The sequence below is a fragment of the Lathamus discolor genome, chromosome 4 (genome assembly GCF_037157495.1).
Source record: "Lathamus discolor isolate bLatDis1 chromosome 4, bLatDis1.hap1, whole genome shotgun sequence".
Classification (NCBI taxonomy): Eukaryota; Metazoa; Chordata; class Aves; order Psittaciformes; family Psittacidae; genus Lathamus; species Lathamus discolor.
Genome location: NC_088887.1, coordinates 66,897,896 through 66,914,149, shown reverse-complemented (window position 1 = coordinate 66,914,149; position 16,254 = coordinate 66,897,896). Strand labels below are relative to the sequence as shown.

Below are 16,254 nucleotides of genomic sequence, written 5' to 3'. Positions count from 1 at the left end.
AAAGTTTTCTCAAAAGAAGGCTGTGATTAATATTTACATATTACAAACATACATTGCTTCAATTTACAGAAACAGATTACCTTCACTGTTATGTAGTTTTTTAATGACTTGGACATTTTTTCTTGACTTCCTTTAACATGCAAATGCCCTAGAACAAAAGCAAACAAAATCAATGAGGGTAAATGAGCATGCTTCTGAATGGGGACTGAATGAGAAACACTGCATTGAGACACTGGAAACGCTGGAGGCAGCATACGCTGTGGTTCGCGTGCACCAACCATTTCAGTGGAACACATAACATTTTAATAGCTTTGCTATTACAAAAAACACTCAACAAAAATCCCTGCAAAATACCCCCTGACAAAACATTATCAGCATGGGCAGAGACATCAAGGAAAAAAACGTCTCCCTTCAAGCAAGCAAACACTTCTCAGAACGCCTCACGGAAAAGTACCTTACCTGCTACTCTTGACTTTCCAGAATATTGTAAGACCTTTAAAGATCTTCCAATAATCTCACATTACAACATTCCTGAAACTCAAACAATTTTCTGCACTTATTACTGCTGGTGGCTGGTACTCTTTTTTTAATCCATAATTTTATTATGCTGGTTCAAAATACCCTTACGTGTAAAATTAATTTTCTGCACATGCCCTATTTCTCCAGATTTTGGGAGACTAAGAAAAAAGGGAAGGGAGGGATGTAGCTATGATGCCTAATTTGAATTAGCTCATTTTAAAATGCACTCTCTGAGCACTGCTAGAGTTTCCAATAGTCACATGGACTGTTGGTTTGCAGGGCTGTTGTACAGGAAAAAAGCAGTAACTGTCTCCATCACATTTAGGAACGTATGGAGAGCTTGGTTTCAGGACTGAAAGATTTCATTGGCTTCTCCTAATAAAAGGGTGATCCTGTAAGTTACCAAGCACCCATAGCTAACACAATTTTTAGGCACTTAATGGCCTGCAGAATCCAGCACTTAATCGTACCTAGAAACAGATTTTTAAGAAGAAACCTTTCTTACTCTGTAATAGAATCATAGAATCATTGAAAACATTAGGAAACGTTAGAAAACATTTTTCATATCATCAAGTCCAACCACTACCTCAGCACTGCCAAATCCGCCACTAAACCATGTCACTGAGGGCCTCCTCTGCACAGTTTTTGAACACTTCCAGGGCTGGTAATTCCACCGCTTCCCTAGGCGGCCTGATCCAATATCTGATTGCTGTTTTGGTGAAGAAATTTTTCCTAATATCCAATCTAATCTTCCCCTGGTGCAACTTGAGGCTGTTACTTTTTGTCCTACCACTTCTTACATGGGAGAAGCCACCTCCTCACTCCATCCTCCTTTCAGCAGAGTGATAAGGTCCCCCTGAGACTTCTCCAAGCTAAACAACCACAACTTCTCCTGGGAGAAGGAAAATTATTTTCTTATTTTGCAGAGGTTCCTAAATATTGACTGACTTAACTTTGAGCAGCCAAACTTAAAATAGTTTGTGTTTTCCTAGTAACATACAGGTGACATCTGAATTTGAAATAATATTCCTCTTTGAGAGTTTCAGCACCTAGAATGATTTCATTAAAGAATCGCAAAATACAAGGATTTTCATAACTTTGGCTTGGCACTCTTCCCAGAGTACAAGTAATCTAAAAATAAAGTCCTTTAAGAAGATTTATCCCCAGTGCAGGGATTTTCTTCCTCTAATGGGGATTGCTCCTCCAATCCTGAGCCTGCTAAAATTCTGAAGTCTGTTTCCAGAATAAATTGTTTCTGAAGCTGATTCACTTGCCCTAAATAATTCACACTATCATCCTCCAGAATTTTTTTTTTACTTAATGAATGTAATCTGTCAGCTCCTGGAGAATCTCAGTGTACAAATTGCCCTTGGAACCAAGTTTGGGATTTTTTTCCCCTATTTTTTTTTTTCCTGCTTGTTTAAGAAGAATTGACTCCTCTTCAGTTAGCTAGCTTCAAAGACTGTATCTCCTGTAGTTCCAATGCTAAGCTTGAACAGCCAGATTCACTGTTTTTTCAACAGACGGCTCCACCTGGCAGTAATCAGTGCATCTGAGTGGAAGCACAGAGAGTTCCCCAGCATTTCAGGAGCAAAGCATACCCTGGAGGATGCACCATACTCTAGACAATTGCTATTGGTTTGCAACAGGCTCAACACTGTGAACTGAAACTAGAATTCAATATTCATCCTCTACACTACAAATATATATATAAAAGGAAAGCTGAAGTAGCTCCCAGGGTGTACCACAGGCTTAACTCAGCAGCTCTTAGAGAAGCAGCTCAAAGAGTTCACCAACACATCTTGCACAAAGTGCTGCTCAGCAAAAAGAGACACCGTGGACTTGAATGTGACTATCAATTTCAGTAGACCATCCAGAGCCACAGTGACCACAACAGGAAGAACAAATTTCAAGGTTTTTGTCAATGGGAACAGGGCTAGTAGCATCAGACAAGGATGTAGTTTCAAAACACTGCACAGCACATGCTTCACTGAAGCACTACCATGCATATTGTTCTACATAATGCCAGGCAGTACCATATGCTGAAGACCAAGCAGGTAAAAGACACTTTCATACAGTTTACTAAGGCATAGCCAGTGAGGTTAATTCTGGGGTAAGAGATGGGGTCTGTGACATCTACGTGCTAAACCAACAAATCACTCATACTCCATAGAACATGTCGCGGACAGGAACTTGGTCACTGTAGTAGACCATCGGTTTTCATACCATACAAAAGCCAAACCTAAAAAGAACAAGCCATTGTATTTGTACAGGCCTTTCAGGTTGATTCATATTTTACTTACCAGAATGCAAAAAGTAATTCCCCCATTGCTCACACTGATGATACACCTCACACTGTGCGATTTCATTTTCATGATGAGGAAATGCAAGATCTATTCCACCAGTATGGATGTCCAGCTGCTTTCCAAACACTGCACTGTAACAATATTTTCCTGATCAGTAAGTAGGACACTACAAAAGCTTTTGCAAAAAGAAATGCAGAAAAGAATACAATGAAACAACATAAATTCAAGTGTACAGTTTAATGACTGCACTTTTAAGGCAAGACTTTACACAAATCTTATAATAAAGCTGCAGCAAGACCCCTATCTGTCCACAATTAATTCTCATTAGTAGGAGCAATTATTTTGCTAAAGGCAAGCCCCACATACGCATGCATGTGGGTGTACACAGAGAAACACACAGTTTTCCCATGTGCCACATTAACAAGTTGCTCCTCATAGCTGGCTCGATATTGATACTTTTGTCCCTTTTGGGGACAAAACACCCTGGCTCACTATGGCTTTGCAGAAGCTGTTGGGGCACAGGAAGAAAACATGGAGAGATGGTAAGAAAGACTAGCTGTTACCACTTCTCAAGCTTATGCTCCTCTGCTTCCTCCTGTCTGCTCCAAACCCACCTTAAGCACAGATCCTCCCAGGAGGGGCTCCAGCTCACACCTTCCCTTGCATCATCTACAGAGGAGCACTGCTCACTTGTAGTTTGCTCCATCAAAACCATCAAGAGCTGGGGAGAGATGGATCTGCAGAATGCTCAGGGGCAGGAGGGGCAAGCCCACCTCACCTCAAGAGAAGTTCTGGAGGGAGAGGAAATCAGACCCAAGTCACAGCAAGTGGTTCCCTCCTGCAGGGCTGCACTAGAGACCCACACCTTCCTCATTCAACTTCCCAGGCACACTTCAAAGGCTTTTCAAAATTAGTTCACCTGGCTTAAAGTGTTCTGAGACTTTTGGGAAAACAGCCAGGTAAGCAGGTACTGCTTAAAATGGGTCCCTTCCAACCCTAACTACTTTACATGATTCTATGCTTTTGTGCACTTCAGTTACTTTAAAGAACTGTTTCACAGTGCTGAAACTATTTACAGACAGAAAGTCACCCTTATAAATGCTTTTCACAATCTAGTAGTAATGACTAAAAACCCCAGGTGATCAGCAAAGAATATGAAAGAGAAACCTACAGCATCTGTTCCATCTGCTTTCAGCTTGAGTTGAAAACTTTAGTTACACAGGGCCAGATCTAAAAGTAATTTGTAATTAGCTTCCCAAAAAAGATCCGAGACTAATGCAGAACTAAGCACCACTAACAAGCTTCCAAGAGATAAAATGTAAAGTCTCTTTTTTAAAAACACAAATAGGTCACAAGTTAACACAATGTAGGACAAAGTACAACCATCCTGTGGAGAAAATAATGCTCAAAATTAAGAGCAAATTAATTTAAATCAACTACAAGCAAAATGCTACTACACTCAGTTCACATAATGCCCACAGAATTTACATCCACAGAGAAATGAGAATATTTAATACTGTGGCTGACTTCTAAAGAAAGCCGAATAACGCACAACTGCAGTTAAGGCCAACAAGACCTTATGCACTCACTGGAGTCAGGATGGATTCCCATACCCTGTCCTTCTGACATAGCACCATGCGCTGAACTAGGTCCAGTAGAGACTGCAACAAGTGGAACAGAGGCAAATGAAAGAGGTACCATAACCTTCACTAAAACTTTGCTTACTCCATTCAAGTTAAAGACTTGCTAATCAACTGTGTGATCCTGCATACCATATTTTAAGCACAGAGTCTCTCTCAAGAAAAGGTGCCAAAACCCAGCAAGACAGCTATACCACTAAAGTGGAGCAGTTTGGGGCACAATTGCACAAAATATTCGTATCAAAACTGGTGTTCTACTGATCAGAAAAATGACTTTCAATACAGCTGCTACCACTGTACTGCAATCAAAACCAAAAAAACCAGCACTAGATTTAAAAGCCAAGAATCTGACCTCGATATTGTGGAACACTCTATGTGCCACCCAGGTCTTCCTTTTCCCCAGGGAGAAGTCCAAGATAGCTCTTGAGGTTTAGCAGCCTTCCACAGGGCAAAATCTCTACCATGTCGTTTATCAGTATTAACTGCCAAGAATAAGTGAAATGTTAATGAGATATGTCTCCAAGAAAAAGAAAAAAAAAAAGCAAGCAAGTGGAAATGTATTTAGTGAATTACTCAGATTTTAACCTCTTCTGCTCAACTTCTTTTCCTGCAACTTTCCTCCCTTACACTGGGCTTCCATTTTCTCAATCACTTGAAAACAAATATAGTATGCTGAATTAGATTTCTGCAGGCTAAAAAGATGGGTTCAAGATTCTTCCATCATCCTCTCTTTTAGTCCCTTTGGCCTTCTCCAGTTTTACCTCATTCATTTAGTTATTTATCAGCCAGTTTCCCAGGACAAACAGACTGTACTGCAGCAGGAAAGGTAACAAAGCAACCTAAACCAGAACAGGGTTCTGAACTCTGCATTTTTTTTTCCTGACAAATACATGATCTCACATTTGACTGGTACAGAACAGTACATCAGTTTGCCTTGAATGGATCCAGCTTGGCAAGCAATTTGCACTGTTTTAAGTTCCCTTATTTAATACCTCTCATCTGATTAATCAGCAGTTGACACTACATTTATTATTTTATTTATTTCAGACTTCTAGCAAACTCACGGTGTATCACTGGGTCTGAGCTAATCCCTGGAGCATTCCAGTATCAACACAGTTTAATGATGATTCACAGCTATTTTTGGAGATCTATTAGATGGTAATTTTTCTTGAGCCATTCCGCTTCTACTTTACTGATATTACACAGAGTCAGTTTTTATTCAGAATGTCATGCAATATTAAGGAAAGCACATTACAAGAATCCATTATACCTGCTTCATCATTCAAAATTGATAAGAAATAAAGGGACAGAAATATAACCCTAGTTTTATCCACTGAATCTTCATCTTGGCTCTTCCACCAGTTTGCCAAGCTCTGGCTGACCAGTATCTGTTGACTCCTTTCCCCTTTTGCCTTGAGTATACTGCCACAAAAAAAAACCACTTTTCTTGGTTATAAGCAAAACAACAGTTAAAATATTTAGAAATAACAGTAAATTTAGTTGTAAGTCACTTGAGAGGAAACAGGGCAAAACAGGTAATCAGTCACAACTGAAGCTGGAAGGCACATCTGGAGATTGTCTAGTCCAACCCCTGACTCAGAGGAGGCTCAGCTACAGCAGGCTGCCCAGAACTGTGTCCAGTTGGGTTTTTAGTATCTCCAAAGATGGAGATTCAGCAGCCTCACTGGGATACATGTTCTTCTGTTAACCATCCTCAGAGTAACAAAGGTTTTTCTAAGCTTTAAATGCAGTTTCCTGTGTTTCAGGTTGCACCCACTGGCTCTTGCCCTGCCACCAAGCACCATTTGAGAGAAGACTGGCTCCATCTTCTTTATTCTCCCCGTCACATTTGTACACACAGGTAAGATGCCCTTGAGCCTTCTCTTCTCCAAGCTGAGCAGTCCCAACCTTCTCAGCCTTTTCTCATATGAAAATGCTCCAGTAACTCCACTTCATTCATGGCCATTTGCTGGGCTCTCTCTAGCATGTCCATGTCTGTCTCATAGTGGGGAGCCCAGTATCAGACCCAGATTCCAGGCATGTCTCACCAGTGCTGAGCAGAGAAGGATCACCTCCCTCAACCTGCTGGCAGTGCTTTTCCCAGTACAGTCCCAGAAGCTGTTGGCTGCCTTTGCAGTCAGTAACTGCCTCTGAATAACTGTCGACAAAATGCATTCCCTCTGTGAGTTGTAATGCTGAAACAACTCCAGAGTGGGACTATGAGAAGTTTCTGGCTGCAATTCACCTGAGCATCAGCCTGCCAGGCATTTTCAGTAACTGCAAATGGATTTTTTCAATGAAGAAATATTGAACTTCAGCATGCAAAAGGATGCATGAGACCTGCATCAAATTTTCAGGGCAGAGACCTGATCAGACCTAAATTTGGGAAACTACCAAGAGGCTCAGCAATCCTGCCCAGCAGCCAGACAACTGCAGAAAAAAACAAACCACAAAACCTAGGGTACAGGCAACAGATTGCTCACCCTCACATAAACAGGCTGCTTAAAAGTAGTCTGGTAATGTAAGTATGGTAAGTAATGAATGAAGCACATTCATCCAGTTTTCATGAATCAAAGGAGTACAACTGCCCAAACAGTAACACGCCAGATGAAGTTCCCCCGCATTTACCCTTGAGAATCTCACTGCTGGTTTGTGCAACAGCTGAGACCATCACACCACTATGAAATTTATATGTACCACTCCCAAGTATTAAATAATTGATTAAGAATCCTAATTGTTCTAAGGTACCAGAACAAAGGTACAGAGGGAGCCAAGCATAAGATGAGACCAAGTTTCCTCTTGCACTGCCAATAAATAGTTATGAAAGCAATGTAGTCCTAATTAACCAAAAAGTTGGATATACACAACACATTAGAAAACTGTTCCAGAATGAAAGTTTACACATAGATACATTACAAGTTCAAATGATACATTAATACACACAAGTTGGTGCCAAGAACTTACCTGCTTCATCTTGGGTGTCAGAAGAAAGAGTAGTCAATACTCCGTATCTTTTTCCCCAAGACTTAACATCAAAATAAACATTGCCTAACAGAAAAGAAATGTTTAGTGATATAGCAAAGATGTGGCACAATCATGAGGAGGAGAGAACACTTCCCTGAAAGCAAAACAAAATGCCCTTCAACTTCCATTTTATTCCGATTTAGAAATACAAAAATAGTAGCAGATGTTTCCACATTACCAGCTTTTCAGTAACCTCACTGTATGGGCTCATTCTGCATATAGGATAACTTAGTATTCTGCACATCTCCCCAGGTTCTCTCCTGCCCATACCAAATCAGCAATCGCCTCCCTGACTGCAGTGCAGCCCACTGCTACTCCAGTTACAATGCACTCAAATCTTTCTACAACCACCAATTCTACCAGTAAAAAATAAATAAAATAATAAAATCCAGATACTGTGCTTTGCAGGCACATTTTTTACAGCACATAGGAGATAATCTCCTCCTGTTTAGAGCTAAGAGGTTCCCCCAGCTCTCTTGTAGGAACTAGGCCAGGACTTCCCCACAGAAATTTAGACAGCACTTCATTACAGTGAACAGTTATATTAATTGATAATCTACACTTAACTTAGAAATTGAGTAACAGTTGTTCTGCCCACTCATGTCATCACAAACAGGTTGCTCACACCCAGTCTGCTAATCAACAGCAGGAAAGCCTGGCACAGGGCATCTCATCCGATCCCAAACCAGGATTACTAGGAGCACTGATTTCCTGGACACGTGCTGAACAAGAGTTGCCTTGCTGTAAGTCTTACCTTGTGAGGTTGCGTAGGCTTGGCCATTAGCAATTACTGTTTCTATAAAGGAAATTATCTGAGGAATATTTTCAGTCACTCTCATATATACTGTAGGAGGAAGGACCTTCAAGAAAAACACCTCATTAGCCTGTATGAAACATACTGCAACAAGCTCCCCGGCTCTAGGAAACAAACTTTCAAGAACACTCTCCTCAATTTTATATTTTTTTTCTTTTTTTTTTTTAAAAAGCAAGTATAACTGAAATGGCACAAGCAGCATTTAAGATTAACACCCAGAAGGAAAAAAAGAAAATGGTGGAAAATTTTTCTCAGTACCTTGCTCCTTGCTTCTGACAAACAGTTTGGACAAGGAGCAAAGTCACCCTAAGTCAATGAAAGAATATTACATGTTTCCTATACTTATATCAGGCTATTTCTGCATTATAGTAAATACGTATTATCTGTGAACCAAGACTAACTGCATGGATAAAAACCCCAATTGTGTTGCTAAAGAAATTTAATTGTTTCATTCCAAAGGTAGGGGTTGCTTCTCCCCATTTCCTTACTCAAAAGGCATGCAATGTCTTTCCAGAAGAATGAAAAAGTAAATTGGTACTCCCAAATTCCAAGTTTCCACACAACAAACAAGCAAATTTCTTTTTTCAAATCAAACTGTCAAAATCAGATTCCTTACCAAAAGAACCGCTTTAAAATGCTCTAAAATTTAGAGGCTTGAGTATCTGTACCTTTAAGGCAGCCATATCTTCTTTGAAGTCTTCTTCATAAATACGAGCAAGAGCTACTGGTGACATATTCATCTGAAAGAGGGAGGCTGATCAGTAAACCATAAATGAAAGTAATAATATAAAATATTGCAATCTTTTATCAGACAGAATTATCAAATTGGAAGACTTACAGAACCCTCAAGATAAAGAGTCAGAAAGGCTTGTTACTCTTAACATCCATGGGGAGGAGATGCAAGTTATATGTAGCAAAAGTAGTACTTCATTTACACTTCTGAATTCCAAAATATTAATATGTATCTTTTAGGAGAAAGCAACCAATGATTAAAATAATAAACTTCTTCCCTCTCCCATTAGTTTCTTCTTGAGAGGGTTTCCATTTCCAGTGACAAGGCATACTATTGTACACAGGACAGGAAATTCACTAAACTTATTGGCAGGGGACACTGATACCACCTACATGTCAGAAAGACAGATCAGACACTTGCAGGATGAGACAAGATATTAATTTTCAGTGATTAAGAAAAATAAGCTATTTCAGCTGGTCATGGTTACTCATAGATCTCGGTACAATCAGGGGAAATGAACCGAAAGTCAGTCCTACACTTTGCCAAGTGTGGCACTTCTCTAACACCTTCTCTGTATTTCTCAATCACAAGGCAATGGACAGGAACAGGAATCCTTGCACATGCAACAAGAACGTGCAACCCGAAAGGAAAGAGACAACTTGCACGAGACAAGATACTTGTTCTCAGAGATTCAGAAGAGGCCAGGGCTTAAAAGATCTACAACAGCAAAAACTACCCTAGTGAACAAAAGCATGGTATCAAAGTGTTTTGAATGTGAGCTTTTACATTTTCTCCGAGGAGAACCTACTACGCAGAAAACAACACACTGTCAGTCTCTCCAGCATGCAGATAACTGAATCATTAACAAAATTAATCCAGTTTCATCACTTCTAATTACTGAAGCAGCTTTAAGGGGTCTGAGTTTTGGAGCACAGGTAGGTACCACTACTGGGACAAGCTCCTGCACAAGGCAAGGCACGGACAAACCAGATGTTCATCAGCAATGAAACCAGGAAGATGCTCAGCACTGAGAAACAAAGGTATGCTTCTGCCTACACACCAGGAGTGCTCTTTCAAACCCCAGCAACAAGACTCATCTCCCTAGATGCTCAGCTGCTTCTTTGATCAATAGAAAACAAGAGACAAAGATGCCTGTAGAAGGAAGATGAGGAAACTCCTCCCCTACAGATGGACGTTCAAGACAGAGACTCAGCTGTCTCTCTCAAAGGATTACCAAGAGGGTGCAGCATGCTCATCATAGATTAGATGTTGAACTTGCAGGTTTTCTCTACATGAATCACATCAGAGGATGGAGAACAAGTTTAGGCATGTTGATCCTAGCACTATAATGATTCAGGTACAGAGGTCCCAACAACAAAGTCAGGATACTGAGGTAGAGGCCTTGGCCATCCAAACAGTGTGCAGAGCAGAATAGGCATTTCAAAAAACTTCACAAAAAAGGCATGAAAAAGACTACTTCATGCAACCAAAGAATGCAGTAAATGAACACAAATTCTTTTAAAACATCATGTTATTTCTTCCTCCTAAAACACAAAATCCCCGTAACATTCTGACAACAGAAAAAAAATCTTAAAATGCACACATACAGATTTAAAACACCTGGGGGATTTTGGTGTGGGGCTTTTTGGTTTAGTTGGGTTGGGGTTTTTTTGAGGTTTTTGAAAGGATGGGCCTTGTCTCTTTTTATTAAACTGTCTTAGAAAACTGCAAGTAAATGGACGAAGGGAATACACATGTATTTCTACAGAAGCAGTGAGCCAGTATTCATTTCAATGCAGCACGCTGTATTTAACAGCAGTAGTAACTGTTTACTTAAGCATTAAATAAAAGTGACAGCTGTCAAATTCTCTGGCTCCAAGAAAAGCTTGCAACTGCAATCTGATCTAACACACTCATTTATGATCCACAGACATAAGTTACACATTCTTAAAACAAGCAAACTCAAAACGCGGAACAGAAAACAGAATACATTCTTCAGTGTTTCAGGATCCAGAAAGCATTTAAAAAGGAAAAAAAAATAATGGAATAATCATTCACCAAGATCAGCTGGTGGAAAAGGTCTGATTAAAATCCAACCGAGAATCCCTTATAACCCAGGTCTTATCAAGACTTACCCCTATAATCAATGGCACCTTCCATGTAGGTGACAAATTCTGACAAGCCTGATAAAGCTTTCCAAGGTGTTGACATTGCAGCTAGATGGTGCTCCACACCTTTCAGGAACCACCCTCAGCCCTGTGCGTGGCAATGCTGCCTTTAATGATAATAACACACCACTTCTCCAGAACTCAGCCAGAAGGCTCCTGGCTGCTAAGGTTCCCTTGCTTTTGGGAAAAGGTACCTTTCACTCTTCTGAGGATTCACCCCAGCTTTTGTTCCCCACTGGCCTCCTAGGCAGAGGGCAAGAGCAGGAGGACCCTGGCCACGGGTGCTGTAATATAGTTCTCCCACCTCTTTCCCCCACACAGCTCTGCACCCATTTACCCCAACACCCTCCAGACTCCCAGCCCCATTAGAGCCACGCAAGGGGACCAGACATCTCAACATTAATCATCTACTAATTAAAACAAGCAAAACTCAAACTCCAGTTAATTTTCCTACGTAAGTAGCTGTAGAAAATATCAAAAGTTTAGGTCAAAACTGCAGCAACCACCTACCTCATTGGCTCTTTTTATTATCTTGTCATCTATGTCTGTGATCCCCATCACCATGATAACTTCAATTCCAAAAAACTTAGTCATTATCCTTCGAATTATATCAAACCTAACATAGGAGCTAGAAGAAAGAAAACACCAAACCAAAAACATGAGCTTTTAAACATGCAGTATTAAGAACAAACGTAAACAAAAATAATCAACAGCACTAACAGCCACAGGGACAATTGAAATACCCCAATACCTGGATGAATGTAAAGGTCTTCAGTGCATCAAATACTTTTCCAAAAGCGGTTACCACCCACACAAAAGTAAAGCAAATTTCCCTTGAACTGGCCTACCCTCTTCTGGCATTAGTGACACATTACATCAGATTTTCTGAGGGTTTTATTTTGTTGCACCTCTTCATTCAAGTGCTGAAGTGCACCAGAAGGTACACGCAAGCCACGAGACTCGCTCAAAGCAGCAGTATGAAATAAGACACATAGATCAGATGTTCCTGAAATGCATCCCTCAGGCTTTCTATATTCTAACAGGTTTTCAAAAGCCACAGGGCAGAACAGGGAGAAATAAAACATGGTGCAAATGAACTTTGCTTAGGGTTGAGTAACAACTACAGCTGCCAGCCACCAATAAACTATTTCATTCACACACCACCACAGATCTTTCCTGATAGCAAAGAAGAGTTGTGCTTGGGGGTATTTTGCTTTGTTTACACCTGAGAATAAATCCTCAAAATTATGCAAATTCTTTGCACAAACCAGAAGATTCAGTGCTGATAGATTGATGTCCCTACAACAGCACAGGGCTGTGGAAGCCCCTTGTTCTACTCAGACTCTCCACTTATAATTCTCAAAACATACTTTGACCGAATAAAACCCAATTATTAGGTGAGATATCACATAGTGATTAGAGGCTCTATGTCTGCCCTGTAAAGTGATGAGAATCCTCAGCCTTCACTGGCTTTGGAGAAAACAAGAGCCCAAAGAAGACTCACAGACCTACAGGTTCCTATTTCACTCACAGCACCACACGAACTGTGACTCCCATGGCTGTGAGAGCAAAGAAGTGCAAGTAAATACTGGAAATGGATTTGCATCCTTACCCCTAGCTGCAGGGACCAGGTGGCACTAAGGTTCACATTTATGGATGTGCAGTATCTTGATGTTTGATGAAGAAAAACACTTTCTGTTGTTGTCTGCACTATGCCCACGTTGAAAACAGCTTTTTGAAAGCCATGCTGCCAGGGAGAGTTTTAATGAACACCAGCTCTCTGGGAGTAAGGTTCATCTAATGTGGCAACATGATTCCACAAGAGTATTAGATCAGTCTTTGGACCCTGTTCAGAGGAACGATGCCAGCATCAAAAGCTTGTTATTAAACAGCCCTGCAGTCGTAGCTGCCAGAGCTGACACAAATTTTGCATGGTTCCCTCTCCTCTTATCTTCCAAACGAACTGATAGAAGCAGCAGCACTGTAAAAGTCAGAGCAGAACTCCTGACACCTCAGAAAGTAGGGTTCTTACCACTTCAGGACTGAAAAGGAAAAAATCCTGACAGTCGGAATCAGAGGGACGGCAGAGTAGGCACAAGGGACTGAATGAAATCTTTTCTCACACTTGTTTTTACTCTTATTTCCAAGCATTCAGCCAGGAGCCTGGATGCCAACCAGGCTACAGCTCACACACCAGCAAGATCAAGCCCAGTCTCAGAACTGAGGGAAAAGATGGCATTATCTGCCTGATTCTTTTCTTGATACAGAATGAGTTTTGGATGTTGCACTGAGGCACCTGTTTTGAAGGCTAGAAGCACAGCATACGAGAGAAAGTTGGATTATTTAGAGAAATAAGAAATCCTTGTGGAGGGGAAGGAGGAAGGGGGATAGTAACAACGCCATTATTTTAAAATTCTTCTCAAAGATCTCAAGCTCATTTCCATTATGCTGTGCTTGCAGCAAGTCAAATGCAAGAAGGAGGGGGAAAAAGGGATTCTAGCGATAACATGTTGCAAGAGTACAACAAAATGATATTTTACAAGAGCAGCACAGCAGCAACAACCATTAACACTATTTGACTTTGTGCTCTTTCCCAGTGCATCTCCTGGCCTGTAGACCTGCATCAGGAGGATGTGCTTCAGCTGTGCTCACCAGAGATCTACAGCTGGACATAACTACTGGGGAAAAAATAAATAATCATTGCTAAAACCCCACATAAAAATCAAGAGTGCTCCACCATCTTTATCAAATGAGCCAAGCAGCAGGATGCCACCACTGATGTGTGCAAGACCACAAACACTGGTAAGAAAGAGCCAACTCCTCACACACTGGAGGGCTTAACTCATGAGAGAAGAGAGAGGAAGGTCTTCAGTGCAGGTACCTTCATGCACAGCAGCACTACAGGAAACAATACACGAAGGTGAGGACGAGGTAGCAGAAAGAGTATACCACTGCTATTTATCTACATGATACACCCCTCCAGAGGCAAGATTCAGCCATAAATATTCTGTCTTAAACCAGTAAGTGAAGTGACCAAACCCAGATGACACAGATGTAAGGCAAACCTCACATGAGGAAAACTTGAAATTTGTGCCTTAGAAAGAGGGTAAGAGGAGATGGATAAGAAGAACAGGCAGAGCAAACCTTTAATCAAAAGAGCTAGAAGGTAGGAGAACAAGGAGAATCACTGACAAAACCAGACATTTAAAGCCAGAGAGCTGCAAGACCAAAGGGTGAAGTTCTCCGGATCTACATTGTGCTGTAGATCCACTATACAACTTTGGACAGGAAGATTTCTACAATTCCCTATCTTGTTACGCAACATCAGGATGGGCCCTACCATACTACAGAACCTCAATTAAGTGATGAAGCAATTTATTAGCATCTTTTTATACAGTTGCTCTCAAGTGATTACTTATTAATGGTAAACATTTCAAGGTAAATTGTAACATAGGCTGTATTACACTGTATTACAGTAACTGTAGATTTAAATGCACAAATTGCTGTGACTTTTTTTTTTATTTTTTAAAAAGTTCCCCTGAAGGTACTAAGTACAAACAGAATAATTCAAGGTATCATTTTCTGATTCATATATCACTGGTAAAATATCAGATTAGTTTTCTAAGACTGGACAAAAGCAAGGAGGAAAAAGACATCACCACATACACACACAACAGTACAGCAGCATTTAAGGTGAGGTTGCCAACTGTATTTTCATATGTTTAGTATTTTGAAACTCCCCTTTTACAGAAAGAAGCAGCAGTTGTGCAGTACTGCAATGGCTCAACATTCAGCAAAATTCAACACAAGTTTCTGAATGAAGCCAAGACGGGACCAGAAGCTGTGGAATCCCCTGCATTAAAATGGAATTACTTAAATACACAGGGCCTGATCTTCACACAGATGACAGTTACATGAGAAAGTCCTGCTCCTCTGAGAAGCCAAATGCATCTTGTTCTTCTAAGAGTTAGGGGACAGGAGCTTAGGAGCAGCTGAGCTGCTGCAACTCTCCTTGACTTCATAGGAAGCAGCAGGCAGCCTGCTGCATGTCTTCTCATCAGGTGCATCCGTGTAAAACAACTGGCAACAACCTGCCCTGGCATATTTAAAGTACTTTTTTGAAGTTACTTATAATGAAGCTAGTTTACTATTGTAATTATCCTAACGACCTACAGAAAAAAAATGCTGTGCTGTTTGGTTTGGGGTTTTTTTTAAACACAGTAAGCCACTGAACTGTTACTATGCAAAAAGGCCTTTCTGAGCTTTAAGAACACTTTCCAGGGAAGTGGTAGACTCCTCAAGGATGGACACTTGTACGATTCAGCTGGATGGGGTGCTGGGACATCTAGTCTAGGTCATGCTTTGCCTAGAAAGCTTGGACCAGATGATCCCTGAGGTCCCTTCCAGCTTGGTATTCTGTGCTTCTATGGCAGAGCAGATGTGTTTCAGTAAACACTTGAAAGCACTTGAAAGAATTGTCAACCTTGAACCACTTTTCCTTGGTGCCAACACCTTGTCTGAACTAAATCTGAGGCAAAACTGTAGTTTCACAGAGAAGAGGCTCCAGGACCCCAGCTCCTCTGCACAAGAGCTGATAAAATGTGCAACAACTCGCCCTGCCTAGCAAAAAATGCATGTTCTTAATACCTTCCACCCCACTACTGTATCTCTGCCTGAGATGACCTGCACCAACAGCGTCTTCCATACTTCCTGAGGTCGAGAGGGACAAAACCCAAACACTAAGAAAACAAACAGTATTTTGCCCTTTATGCAGACCAAGAGGCAAAGGGCCGGCAGCTCCCAGCGGGGCCTGAGCCTGTCACCCGGGCATGGGCTGCTCAGTACCGAGGCAGGCCTGGCGGTACCCGCACTCCAGCTACTGGGCTCTCACCCGCAGGGCGCCCGCACATGACGGGACCCCACTTTCCGCCGTGACTCAAGAGGCGACTCACCACGCGTGCCCGAGGTGTGCATGGTCGTAGACTGTCGGGCCGCAGCTGTACCTGCGGAGAGAGGAGGCAAACCGCACTGTCATCTCTGCCCGGCCACC

At 41.3% G+C, this 16,254-nt stretch overlaps 1 protein-coding gene across 6 annotated transcripts in view; it reads right to left on the bottom strand.

The window, feature by feature from the left end:
* CARS2 (cysteinyl-tRNA synthetase 2, mitochondrial) overlaps positions 1–16,254 on the bottom strand; it is a 42,833-nt gene that overhangs the window by 18,262 nt on the left and 8,317 nt on the right. For all 6 annotated transcript variants that reach the window (XR_010612311.1, XM_065677928.1, XM_065677929.1 and 3 more), the window contains exons 2-9: positions 16,157–16,207; positions 11,715–11,832; positions 8,972–9,043; positions 8,244–8,349; positions 7,430–7,513; positions 4,818–4,947; positions 2,823–2,956; positions 81–148 (exon numbers count right to left, since the gene is read on the bottom strand). Coding sequence is in view for 5 of the 6 variants with exons in the window: in XM_065677925.1 (XP_065533997.1) it covers positions 81–148; positions 2,823–2,956; positions 4,818–4,947; positions 7,430–7,513; positions 8,244–8,349; positions 8,972–9,043; positions 11,715–11,832; positions 16,157–16,207 (763 nt within the window). In the remaining variant the exon portion in view is untranslated. The remainder of the gene's footprint in view (positions 1–80; positions 149–2,822; positions 2,957–4,817; positions 4,948–7,429; positions 7,514–8,243; positions 8,350–8,971; positions 9,044–11,714; positions 11,833–16,156; positions 16,208–16,254) is intronic.